The sequence below is a fragment of the Cupressus sempervirens genome, chromosome 7 (genome assembly GCF_028749045.1).
Source record: "Cupressus sempervirens isolate cs-2001-9-10 chromosome 7, ASM2874904v1, whole genome shotgun sequence".
NCBI lineage: Eukaryota > Viridiplantae > Streptophyta > Pinopsida > Cupressales > Cupressaceae > Cupressus > Cupressus sempervirens.
Genome location: NC_143124.1, coordinates 806,349,205 through 806,362,677, shown reverse-complemented (window position 1 = coordinate 806,362,677; position 13,473 = coordinate 806,349,205). Strand labels below are relative to the sequence as shown.

Below are 13,473 nucleotides of genomic sequence, written 5' to 3'. Positions count from 1 at the left end.
AACTAGCAAAAAACATGATGTGATTCTCTATTAAATCGATGTGCAACATTGAAGACACATCTAGGAAAGTTGAGTTGAAAGTGTTGTAAAATCCTGAAGTGTTGTAGAGTTGGAGAGTAGTGTGTGAGATGGATGATTACAAACATGATTTTCCTCTTTTCTACATTGAATATATTGTATAGCTTGATCGATACTTTTCTTTGTTAATGTTGATTTTGTTTGTATAAATTTCAAATATTTAAATTGTTGCAATATGAAACAAAAGAAGACCATAAAAGAGTTTATTTATTTATTTGTTGCAATATGATCTAAAAGAGCAGAGTAACGAAGTTTTGCCTTATTTTGGAGAAAAAAAAGAACCCTCCAATAATCATTATAATAATTTTAGGCTTGTCAATTATGACATAAGTTCTTACAGTTATATTTAAAGCTCTACTCAAAATTAAATTAAATAATTCATGCAATTTAGTTTCTAAGTTCAACATATATAAAGTTGTTTTGGTATATACACTTCACATGTCTGTATTTCATGCCAACTTTGTATATACTTGTTTCTTGAGTATATATCATAAAAGGAACTTGAGAGAATTCTAGAAAATGAATTCTACTTATACGAACATGAAGATTATCTTTTATTGACACTATTCTGTGAAGAAACCTTCATTCTGATTTTGAAAAATAAGAAAACCCACATCATATTTTGGTGCTACTTCAAATCATAGCCCGATTGAAATTTCTACAAACAACTTCAATGTTACAGATTTGTGACCTCCAGGTTAAAAATATATCAGGAGGAGGTTGTGCAAGTGCTTTAAATCATTTATACAAGTCCTTTATCATCTAAACTTTATCATCTATGCTATGGAAATGTCCTTTAATTTTTTTAAAAGGTAGTTATTGTCTGTTTTTCTTCAATTTTTCGCATTTTTTAATAAATCCAAAAGTTACCTGTTTTTTTCAAAAAATCCTACTCTTCTGGTTTGCTGATTTATTCCCTAAACGATTTATGCTTCTATGTTTTGTACTAATATTAGTCACTGAACAACAAATGGAATGATCGTGTCTGATCTGAATAGAATATAATAAGTGACTGGTATGCAATATTCTTGTATTTACTGTTCATTAAGTTTATTTACTATTGTGGGCCCAGGGTTGGATTTACTTGGTTGGTTGCTTGATGCTCTTGGGCTTAATTATGAAGGATAGTTTCCCAGCTTTGTATGATGCTTTTCAGTTGAGTTTCTAATACAGTTGAAGCTATAGTATCCATGTTTACAGTAGGAAACTTAATTATCATTTGTTTGATGTTAAATTGTTAATTGATTATTTTTTCTTAATTCAATTAGTATTGTGTAATCTAGTGAAAGAATACTATTGTAAACAAATTTGATACTTTTGGATTAGTTGTTCATTGAGCAAAATTAGGTATATCCAAAAGGGGGCATTACATTTGTGTGATCATTCCTCTATATATGGTACAGCAGCTCTCTTTTATTCTATTTGAAATATGCTCCGGTCTTAATAACAGAATAACTGGTTGTATGTGGCTCATGTGCTTTAGTTACAGAAGGTCTATTAGGAGTGGCAAAAGCATCTGTAAAAACAGTAATTTTTTTTGATCCTCTGTGAATCTAAAATTAGTATAAGGGATTTTGTTAAATGGATAAGGTACAAATGTCAGAGGACTGGAACCCACAGTAGTCATTTGCATCTTTGCTAGTGTGCGCTACTTTTCAGTTGCTTCCGTTAATAATCTTAGGACTCTGATATGGTTTCCCTCACTAACCATATGATAATTTCATTCCGCTTTAGCACCCAAACCTCTAGGGGTCAAGTTGCATAACATCTTGTAATCTTAATTTTGAGAGGAGTCCAAATGATGATGTTTGACTCGTTACCCTTGTTTAAGGGTTGAAGTTAGCCCAGTAAAAATCTGTGGGACATGGTTGTCTTTTATGGTGCATGATGCCTTTGTTTTCTGTAAGAATGTTTTGATATTGTATTTGTGACTATACAGTATTGATATTGTCTGTGCTGAGATGCATTGTGGTTTAAAAAGGGCAGGCAAATTTTTTCGAGGAATCCGACGGAAGTTCCTTTGAACCCATAATGGAGTAAATGATTGATCATGGCTTTTCTTGATTGGAATGATGTCAAGTATCACAGATTCTGACCAGCCTCACTTAACTAGATACTGCCAAGGAAATTGAGTGTGCCATCCTCATAGAGGCACAGTTGATGGTTGATTTAATTTTATTCTATCCATTGTTGTCAGTTTATACAGATGGTTTCAAAATGTTTTCTTGTTTATGGTTTGTTGAATTTGTTGTTAGATTTGAAAAGTAGTTTAATATCATGTGTTACAATATCCTTATGGTGTGTGTGGAAATACAGTTTTTAGGATTAGGATTCACTTTTTTGTATCTATTGTCAGGAGGTCAATTTTGAGTATTATACTAGAAAAAACAATATTATTTCCTTTTACCTGAAAATTACTAGTGTGTGTTTCTCACAATTTTTATACCCCCAATATATATACATCTTGACTTCTGAATCTAAATGAAATAGCGTGACAGATGTGCTAGCCATAGATTGCGAGATGGTTGGGGTTGGCAGTGATGGTAGCAGAAATGCACTTGCAAGGGTTACCTTGGTATGTGCTTACTCTTTGTGAATGCATTGAAATTCACATATGTATATTGTATAGTTCACTTCATTGGTTGACACAATTTCCAAATTCTATGACTCTGTTTAGAATCAATTTGATTTTATTGTTAATTGAAATAATCTATGTAGTATGTTAATCAATATACCATTTTGGAAGGGTTGGGATAATAGTAATGGGTACTCACTCATTGGAGCATGTTGTTTATAAATTGTCGAATTAAAGTTCAAATATGCATTTTTTGTTAGTCTCTTTCTTTAACTCCTAAAACACTCTCATCAAAAATCACACCACCACAAATAATTATAATAATCTTTATAATATTTTGCTTAGCAATAGACCATTTTGGAAGGGTGTAGATGAGAGTAATTGGTGCTCACTCATTTGAGCATGTTGTTCATGAATTTTTCAATTAAATCTTAAAATGCATAGTTGTCTTTAGTTGTTTTCTTAAACTCCCAAAGCAACTCATTTTGGTTTAGAAACACTTGAAGACAAAATCAAACCACAGTCATGTTGGGCCTTTTCAGTTTGTACAATCTATACTGTTTATATCTTGGCTTCATAATGGTCGGATTGTCCAGCAGTGTTACCCCGAGTTTCTGGGACGGGGACGGCAGGGATGGGAGGACAAGTTTTCAGGAAATCAATTTTTTTTGCCAAAATTGGGGACAGCAAGGGGATGGCTATATAAAATATAGGGAGATTTTAAAGTATATAGGGAAATTTGCAAATATACATCACATTCGTATGGATAAAGCATGCCATGTAAACATCATAGAACCTTAACACACAAGTTTACAACATTTCATTGTTACACAATATGCATTCAAAATTCGGAAATCGGATTTCAATGTCATTGTCAGTATCATATATGCATGCCATAACAAAAAATACGTGAATAATTTAAACATACAAAACCAAAATGCCCAAAGGCTAAGTGCTGCCATATAGTTTCATGTTCAATATAAAAATCAAAATACATAAAAACAAAGCACACTGCTGCTCCTATTCCTATTCACCCAACTCTGCAGCATACTCAGAATCATCTGAAGGTAGAGAGGGACATAAGAATAAGTTTGTTTGAAGTGGCAAGTATTGAACAGGCAGGTTTGAAAAGAACCTATTTTGGCTCATGATCACCTGTGACGACCAACATCTTAGTCTGCTAATGTTCATGTGATTGCAAAGCCAGGTCTATTATTGTATAAAGAAACTAATGCCGTGACTGTCATTTTTTTGCTTGTTTAAATTGACTATCATTTGTAATTCTTGTCCTATCTCCAAATCTACTATCACTGAATTCGTTCTGCATTTGCATTTTAACATTCTTATATTTATATTAACCTTGCTGCTTCTGTCTATGACAGATTAGACGTAAAAAGCATGAAATTTTATGCATATAAAAAGAATGGAGAAGATGCAAGTACAAGCTACGTTTTTGGCTTTTTAGGGCATGTATAAAGGTACTGACCCCCCATAAGGCAAACGGAATTGGCATTTTTTTTGACATTTTTGTGTGTAAAACATTGGGGATGGATTGTCCTCCCTGGTACGGTTGGGAGATGATTATTACCTCCCCAGGTACCTCCAGCCATCCCCCTTTTTTGGGTGACGTCCCGAAGTTTCCGGGATGCCCCCACTAAATTTTCAAAAATCAGGGAAGTGGATGGGACATCCCCTAGCCGCTCCCAAGTCTCTGAAAAGTCCTTGGTACTGGGTCGGGGGAAATTAGGCCAGGAAAATGTCTTCGGGTAACCTTGATATGAAGTCTTACGATTACCAGTGCCATGTTTGATCTGAACTCTATTCAATGTGTAGACTGCTGTAGTAATTGTTTCTCTCCAATGTATCTGTGGTACCTTTCCTTCAAGCATCACTGTTCTTGCAGTATCAAGAATAGTTCCGTTACTTCTCTTTACTACTTCATTCTGCTGGTACAATATGCATTAAATCTGTGTGATGTAAATTCTTCTCCTCTGTCTGATCTCAAAGATTTAATCTTCAAACTTGATTCATTCTCAACTTTTGCTCGGTAAATCTTAATCTTGAACTGTAAATCCTAATCTTAAATTTATCAAAAGCTATAGATTTCTCTTTAAGAAAAGCAACCCACTTCATCCTAGATTAATAGTCAACAAAGAGTATAAAACATTTCTCACCATAGTGTGACCTTGTCTTTGTACGACCACAAAGATCTGTATGAACCAGATCCAATTTTCCTTTATAAGTATACATCTTGCTCTGAAAACTATGCCTGGTCTGCTTTCTCATAACACATTATTTACACATCATGTTAGTAGGCTTCACTATCTTTGGTAAATCTTTGACAGCATTAGTGCTACTGATCTTTACAATGTTATTAAGCCGATAGGCTTACTCCTGTGGACATACCCACGTTTTTGTTTGGATTTCTCAGCAGTCTTACGCTGGAAACAGTAGCTGACATGATTTTCTGGCAAATCATCCTTGCTTGCATGTCATATTTCTGTATACTTTCTAATGCATTGCCAACTCACCTCACTACGTCATCTTGCCCAACATCATAAACAAATTGCAGCCTAAAAGAAGCCAATTGCAGAGAATATGATTTAAGTATTGGTGTCGCATTTCGCAAAACTTGTAGATTTAATCATAGCGGGAAAAAAAATCTTGTAGATGCATTCCATTAAAATAAAGTGTGAGTAGAATACACACCATTGAAGTAGAGGGTATCCAAGTATCAGATTGGCAAGGCTGGCAAATGGAGTACAGGTAAGGGAGCATCACCACGAGAGCATTCTTCAAATCGACTTCCGTCTCTGAAGCCATGAAATGGAACAATACATTCTCTAGGTAAAAAAGATAATAATAAAAAATAACAGGCAGAATTGAACATCAATTAAAGTTTGCCAATCTTGAACAACTCGTCCAATCGCTTCAGCTTCACTGAAATTTCTGCATAATTGTACGAAGTATTCAAATTTTGTAGCTCTATATAATGCTAATCTTCTTCCTAAATGCGACGAGATTAAATTTTTCAAACCTTTCATCACATTAGTGTTACAATTATTTCTCCCTTTCATAATTGTTCAATTAAGGGCAAGAAGAAGAGACGTTGGGAACGTTAGCAGTGTCTATGATGGGAGTTTTCTATCGCTTCTGTTTGTGGAAGTTCATTTGTATTAATCAAATTACCAAATTTTAAAATAAATGTTTCTAATTTTTGATTTAAAAGTAGATGTTTCTATTATAATTTAAAAAAAATAATTTTACTAATTTTACTATATTATAAATGTATAAAAATAAAAAGAAAAAGTTTGAACTCTAAATATCATAAATAATAGACCATATGGTGACATAATAATTACAGTGATTCAAATCAATGACCAAATACAATTATATTTAAAAACCAAATATTACAATAGAATTAGGATTCAAAATATAGTAATCTCACCTAGGGCCAAGTAAAATTCATGATGGGAATGGAATCACACAAAGTATTCCGTTTTCAAACACACAGATTATATCAATGACAAAATAAAGTTTACACTCAAAAGATACATGAAAATATGAAAGTGGATTAAAGTAGTGATTAAAGCATCACTAATATATCTACTAATATTGATTAAAGCATCACTAATATATCCACTTACATAATAAAAAATTAGATTGAACATTAAATAATAATAAATATACATTTTTCGATAGCCATTAGAAATAGGTTGGTTTTATGAACAAACCCCATGATCTATTATTTCAGTTTTCTTTCCCAACAATTTAGCCTCTAGAAACTTTGAGAATATCTTTTATTGACATTCACTTGTCCCTAAATATAAATAGCATTAATTCATAAATTAGTAATGTAAATATTTATTCAAAAAATATACTATCAATGTAGCTACTATTTCAATCAACTATTGCCATCATTGTTAAATGGAGTTTTATTTGCCTAACCATAAAACCGTAGACACATATAACCTAATCTTTTGACCAACATATAGGAATAATTGTTTAAACAAAGGGAGTGAGGTAAGATGAACACAAGAGATTGTGAAAGGTAAACCGTCTCAAAAATTGAACAAAGTTTCAGGATGAGATACCTTAAGAGACACCTTCTTGCCTTGTACTTGATTATGGATAGAAGTAATGGTATAATTATTTTCTACTTCTAAGAAAGATTGATTTAATCAAGAGAAAATGTAAAGAATTTTACATTCATTATAGGTAAATCTATTAGAATACAATTGTCACTAGAATAAAACTTACACAAAAAGAGCTTTGTAAATTAATGAATTTATAACCAAATACATTGAAATCTACAATAAGACCTAATTAAGCCCTAAATCTCTATTTTTTTTGAAAGAGACGAGACTAGAATTCAAAACATTTAAATGGACTAGATATTCCTTTGCAAAGAATAAACCATGAAAAGTGTGAAAGATATGAATATAAAATAGCATTAGAGGTAGTCTAAAACATCATAGTCAAACTCAAATATGTGAGGGATGCATAAAGTGTAAGTTCATGGAAATGGAAACAAAAATAGTGTTAAATACATAAGATCTTATTCTATAAAATTAGAGAAACTTCAAGTTTGATGAATAGTTCAAGATGCTTTAACTAAAACAAAATTAAAGAATGGTAAGAACTATGATTTTTTGTTAATTTAAGGTGAATGATTTAAATTGATCAATTAGATGGTCCTAAGATTTAATTATTGTTGTCAGTAAAATGTATAATGTAGCCGACGGGTAGAATAGTATCCGAACGGACGCGTGACACTTGAGTCACCCCTTCGGAAAGGTATATGTACACTTTCGAGATGGACTTTGGAATCATTGATAGATCATTGTAGTCATTGTAATCGGATTGTAATCTGCAAGTGCATACATGAATAAAGTACCTATTTTGAATTGAATCGTGTTATACATGTGTTGAACTTCTTACCCTATATGGTAAACATTTGGTGCCGTTGCCGGGGAACGAACCCGGTACTTATGCATTGATGCATTTTGTTATTAAAATTTTGTTAAGAAATTTTGTTGTATTGTCGTTCGGAGACGACCTTTCTTTTTGGGGGGGATGATGTTGTTGGTAAAATGTATAATGTAGCCGATAGATAGAATAGTATCCGAACGGGCACGTGACGCTTGAGTCACCCCTTCGGAAAGGTATATGTACACGTCCGAGATGGACTTTGGAATCATCGATAGAGCATTGTAGTCATTGTAATCGGATTGTAATCTGCAAGTGCATACATGAATAAAGTACCTATTCTGAATTGAATCGTGTTATACATGTGTTGAACTTCTTACCCTATACGGTAAACAATTATCTTATGTACTTTAAGTAATTTATTTATTTAACCTAAACATAACAATCTATGTAAATCAATAAATTAAATTGGACACAAGAAAATGATAGTAAAGAGGTAAATAAATTAATAGGCCAAATGGAAGATAAATAACACACAGTTTAGGGATTAAATATAAAGAAAAAAAATAAAATGATGGCTGACGTATGGATTGAGTATAAGATAAACTGAAATTGAAGGCAAATAAAGTATGAAAAATAAGTTTGGTTGTCTCTTTCATATAAGAAATTATGATTAGAGGGATAGAGATACACAAAAAAATATAATGTGAGAGAGGGAATAAGAGAGTGAGTAAGATGAATGATAGAAAGAGGAAAGAGAGATAGAAATGTAAGAGGGTTATATATATATATTTAGAGAGAGAGAGAGAGAGAGAGAGAGAGAGACCCCTATAATGGATAAATGTGTCACACTCTAATGCTAAACTTTTGTGGGACCAATTCACGATGGTTTTTGCTCTACAAATAACCTATAATGGATAAATGTGTCACACTCTAATGCTAAGTTTTTGTGGGACCAATTCACGATGATTTTTGCTCTAATATTTCAATAGGAAGGTGAGAGCAATACACAAGCATAATACCATCTACTATTTCAGAATATTCGAGATGCAAATCCAATCAAAGAGGATTGCAAACTTCTAATGACTCAAACAAACAAACACCTTAGTATGGTTAAAAAAACATTTGATAGTGTAAAACACTTATTCATTACTAATGATCATGTAAAGCTAGACAACAGATTGATGTTGAAGTTATTAAATTATTTCTTCACAATAAGCACAACAATAAATTTTGGAAGGAGAAGCAATAATGTAGTAGATGATGAACAACTAGAAAAACATGCACTTCATTGAAGAGGATAATGAATTATAAGGATAGATGAAGGACTTGTTAATGGAAATCTTGGTGAGGTTGTTGGCATTGTTTATGGGATAGGTTGCAAAGCATCAATTTTCCCCATGTATGTTGTCATAGATTTTGATAATTATAGCAGGTTATTGTGGAACTATCAAGTTCCAAAGAGCGTGTCGATTTATACTATCACATCTCCCACTCACCATGTCATGGGCTATTACTATACATAAATTGAAGGGTCTCATGATATAGAAGGCATCAATTGACATCGGTAAAATAGCGAGACAAGGAATGGCATTTGCAACTATGTCTAGAGTGAAAACTCTAAATATCAACTCACTTTTAGCTTTGACAGGTATTTGGCAAAATGAAAAATAATCCATATACAATTATAATGAAAATAGAGGAATCTTGGCCTGTTAATGGGCTTGCAAAAGCTAATCCAAAATTGAAAAGGGATAAGGTGTGTTGGCTACCACCAGAGGAAGGATGGGTTAAAATAAACTTTGATGGGGCTACTAGGGGAAATCCGGGGGTCAGTTGTGGTTGTGTTGCGAGAGACCATCAGGGCAAGACTCTTGCTTTCATGGCCAAATGATTGAGTGATGGTACGAATAATGTGGCAAAATGTGTTGCGGCAAAAGAGGCTTTAGTCCTAGGGGCTAAATTGGGTATCCGAAGAGTGCATCCTAACACAATGCAAGGCAGGAGAATCCCCAAAGGAGATGTCCTAGACCCCAACAAATAACCACACAGCAGAAACACAACAACAAATCAATAACAATGCAAGATCTGATACCAAATCACAACTCTTTATTCATCAATATAACTATTTACATGTAATATGCCCGGCTGTAAGGCCTTCTGGGTTAGGGCCAAATACAACAACAATTACAATAATAGTTTTGCAAGATCCCACAAGATCCAACTCATAACACTAATCCCAGCTAGTCTAGATTTGTACTCTAGATGAAAACCACTAAGGAAATCTTAACTTGTGCTCGCAAGCCCACCAAGCAATCTCCGAGCTTTCTAAGCCACAACCACTAGCTTTTCAAAGTTTGCTCCTATACTTCATCCTCTTCTCCAAACTGGATGATAATGACTAAAGACTTCACAATACCCCTTACTTATACCTAACTAAGCCACAAGTCGACCTGACAATTACAAATTAAATAAAACCCCTTGCATTAAATACATATTTAAGCCACAAGTCGGCTCACAACATGAACAAACATTAAATAAAAAATGTTAACTCTCGTGTTGACCGTAGTTAACATGCGATAACCACACGAAAATACTTAGGACAAGCCCCAAGTTTACAACACTATTTAAATGCACTTAGAAGAGATAACCAAGACCACACATAGGTCCACACAAACTCTCAGATTGATCAACATCACGATCACATGCTACATGTACTAAATTCACCAAGAACTCTAGTCGACACCAACACACTGTTGAGTGTCACCAAACTCCCAAGCATTGCTGAGTAAACAACACATGCCGAGCACAACAGTGAGTGCTGAGCAACAATATTTGCTAAGCTCTTTAGCGACCGAGCCCCTTCAATGATCGAGCACCTCAGCCAACACTACTTTCAACAACAACCAAGCACCACTCCTTTGGTGACCGAGTCCACAACTCCAAAGCCAAATACCCGCAACATGCAAGATTGCAAGAAAGCCTAGGATGCCCTTGCATCACATCTGGAAGGGGATTCAGAGATAATCACTAATGGAATAAAGCAAGGGAAGCTGTGTGGCATCTTGACAAACACATATAACATATTAGATGCCTGTTAAAGGAGTTTGAAGACTTTAAGGTTTCCCATGTTTATAGAGAAGCAAATAAGGTGGCAGACAAGCTGGCCAATATGGGCGCGAATGCAGCTTTGGGGGTTTCAGAACGAAATTTATGAAGACCTTAGACTTCTCAAATTAAATTAGAGAGAGGTAGAAACAATGAGGAGGCCAAAAAAGTGTTTTTGTTGATCATTTAGGGAGTACAACCATAATCATGAACCCATTACCTCGATTCATGAAATTACGACATTCATGAGATTACAATCCCCAGCGTGTGTCAGAGCTTGTAATTATTTATTGGCATCTCGGTGAGAGTTTGCTTCTAGATTGTTCGAAGTGGGTGAATTAAAGGAGGAAAGATAGGGCACTTCGTAGGGTTTTTTGCAAGAGAGACGGAAATGGAGGCACATTTTGCGCTTGAATTAGAGAATCAGACGCAAACTTACGAAGGGAAGATTACAGTTCGGTGTTTGGAGAACATATTCATGTTTGATGATCTAGAATTTTTGGAGGGCATACAAAAAATGTTTGGTGTGGAGTACATGGACTCTTACTAGAAGATACACTCCAATTTGGATGTGGCTTCACTCTTCGTGGCATTGGCGTTGGTTGTGGGTGAATCCAAGGAGGAAGTCTATAGGGTCGTGGCAGCCTGTGTCGACCTACAATAGCTGCAGGGGCTGGAAGAGATTGTGGAACGAGCTGTTTTGGGTGTGGGGTTGGAGATGGGACAGGAGCCATGGAGATTAATTGGAGGAGGGGAGACTTCTGTACAACCCCCGATCGTCTGGTCTTCGGCAAGCCCAAAAGGGGTGCACGTCCCACAGGCAGAGAAAGGATGGAAGAAGGTTGTGGATTTCCTGCAGATGAAGATATGGGTGTCAACTGAGGATAAGAGTGGATTCATGAAGGCAACACCGTGTAAGAGTCTGACTGCTCCAAGACAGCCCCTACAACATCATATTGTGAGGAAAAACTAGAAGGAAGTGGGAGAATCCACACTGAAAGGAATGTGGGTGGATGTCTCCTTGACTGAAGAGGTGGGAGCAAGTGGTAGCAAGCGTCGCCAAGGTTCCATTCCACTTGGGAAGCCAAGGCCGAGGTCAGTGCATGATGACCGGACCACTCCAAATTTCACACAGGAGGAGGCGGCTCAATGGTTCAAGGATTAGTCACAGGTGGCTGGTGGAGGTGGATGGTGATAGTGCCTTGGGCACCTAAATGTTTCCTTTTTGGTGGTTTTGTGGGATTGGGTTGCTGGTGTTTTTTGGTAGGTTGTTAATGCCCGTTTCTATGTTTATACGTTTATGTATGTCTGTGGGGGAGGGTAGATATATGTTTGTAATGACTGGCCAAATTATACATATGGCAATCTGATGTAATTTCTCTTTTTAATATTAATACAATTCCAAAATTTTACCTATCAAAATAAATAAATAGAGGAATCTCACTTGAAACAACTGATAGTTCAAAGAAAATGTAACTATTTTGTACATATAGAATGTTAAAGATGACATTATCCCATCAAATGTTTCAGTATTAAAAAAATAAATCAGGAGAAAACTCTCTAAAAAACAATACTATATCATGTATTATATATAACATTATCGGTGTAACCATTGCATCCTTCAAAGATGAAAGTGCTAGTCAACATTCACATGACAAAACTTCTTATGTTACAACCAACTGTCAACCATCTTTGTAACAAAACAACTCACTTTTGACAGGTTCGTTTGACACACATTACCTCTTGTCTTAGTATGTGATGCGATAATGTTTCCTGATTGATCTTTGATTGTGCATTTTCCATCCTTAAATTGCAGAATCCCTTATCAACAAGCTGCCCAACAGTCAATAGATTATGCTTTAGTGCATCAACATACAATACACCATCAGTATTAGTTTTAGCATCAAGAATTAAAAATTCCTACTTTAATCAAACAAGGAGTATTGTCCCCAAATTTGACAATGCCACCATCATACTTGTTAAGCTGCACAAATTTATCTTTATTACTTGTCATATGATGGGAGCATCCACTATCTGTAATCCATTCTGATTTCTTTTCCACATGTGAAACCATAGCTCTTTCTTCATTAACAAGACTTTGATAGCAACAAAACTAATCTCATCCTCACTCTTCTCAGATTCATTATCTGAACCATCCTCACTAGGTGAGGATGGTTAATGCATAATAATATTCCTTAGGATATCTTGACTCATACGACTTAGCCTTATACTTTGGAACTCTGGTAGAACATCTAGAAGCAAAATGACATATCTTATTGTATGAGAAACATATGAAAGGTAACTCGCCTTCATATTTCCCTTTACCTCTGTTCTCTTTTAGTGACCAGTGCTTCAAGTTACTTCAATTTCCTTTCTTCTTCGTCTATCTTTGCCCAATCCTCAACATATTCTATTCTACAAGATGTGCATGATTACCACTTCTGTGAGTGCTCACATCTTTTGTTAGTACCCTTTTATCTTTATGAACAGTAGCCTTAAATGAAGATTCAACCTTAGGTAAAGAATCTTGTAGTCTAGAAGTTTCAAATGTAGATAACTTACCAATATAAGTCTCCCTTGTGAGCGGTAGGATCTCTTTTATCGTCAAGACCTTGTTGTCATATGCTGGTGTCAAGGATCTCAAGATCCTTGTAGTGATCTCATCTTCTGTAAAACTCCTCTTGAATTCCAGATGCCGGTAACATTCTTTGTTTTCCTTTGAATATATGATTTGATAGTCTCACCTTGCATCTTCATGCTTTCCCAGTTTGCTTTCAAACTTT

General features: G+C 34.9%; 1 protein-coding gene across 2 annotated transcripts in view; it reads left to right on the top strand.

The window, feature by feature from the left end:
- Nucleotides 1-13,473, top strand: part of LOC149549834 (Polynucleotidyl transferase, ribonuclease H-like superfamily protein) — a 53,496-nt gene that overhangs the window by 4,971 nt on the left and 35,052 nt on the right. For both annotated transcript variants that reach the window (XM_089793064.1, XM_089793063.1), the window contains exon 4: nt 2,569-2,653. In XM_089793064.1, the coding sequence (XP_089649190.1) occupies nt 2,569-2,653 (85 nt within the window). The remainder of the gene's footprint in view (nt 1-2,568; nt 2,654-13,473) is intronic.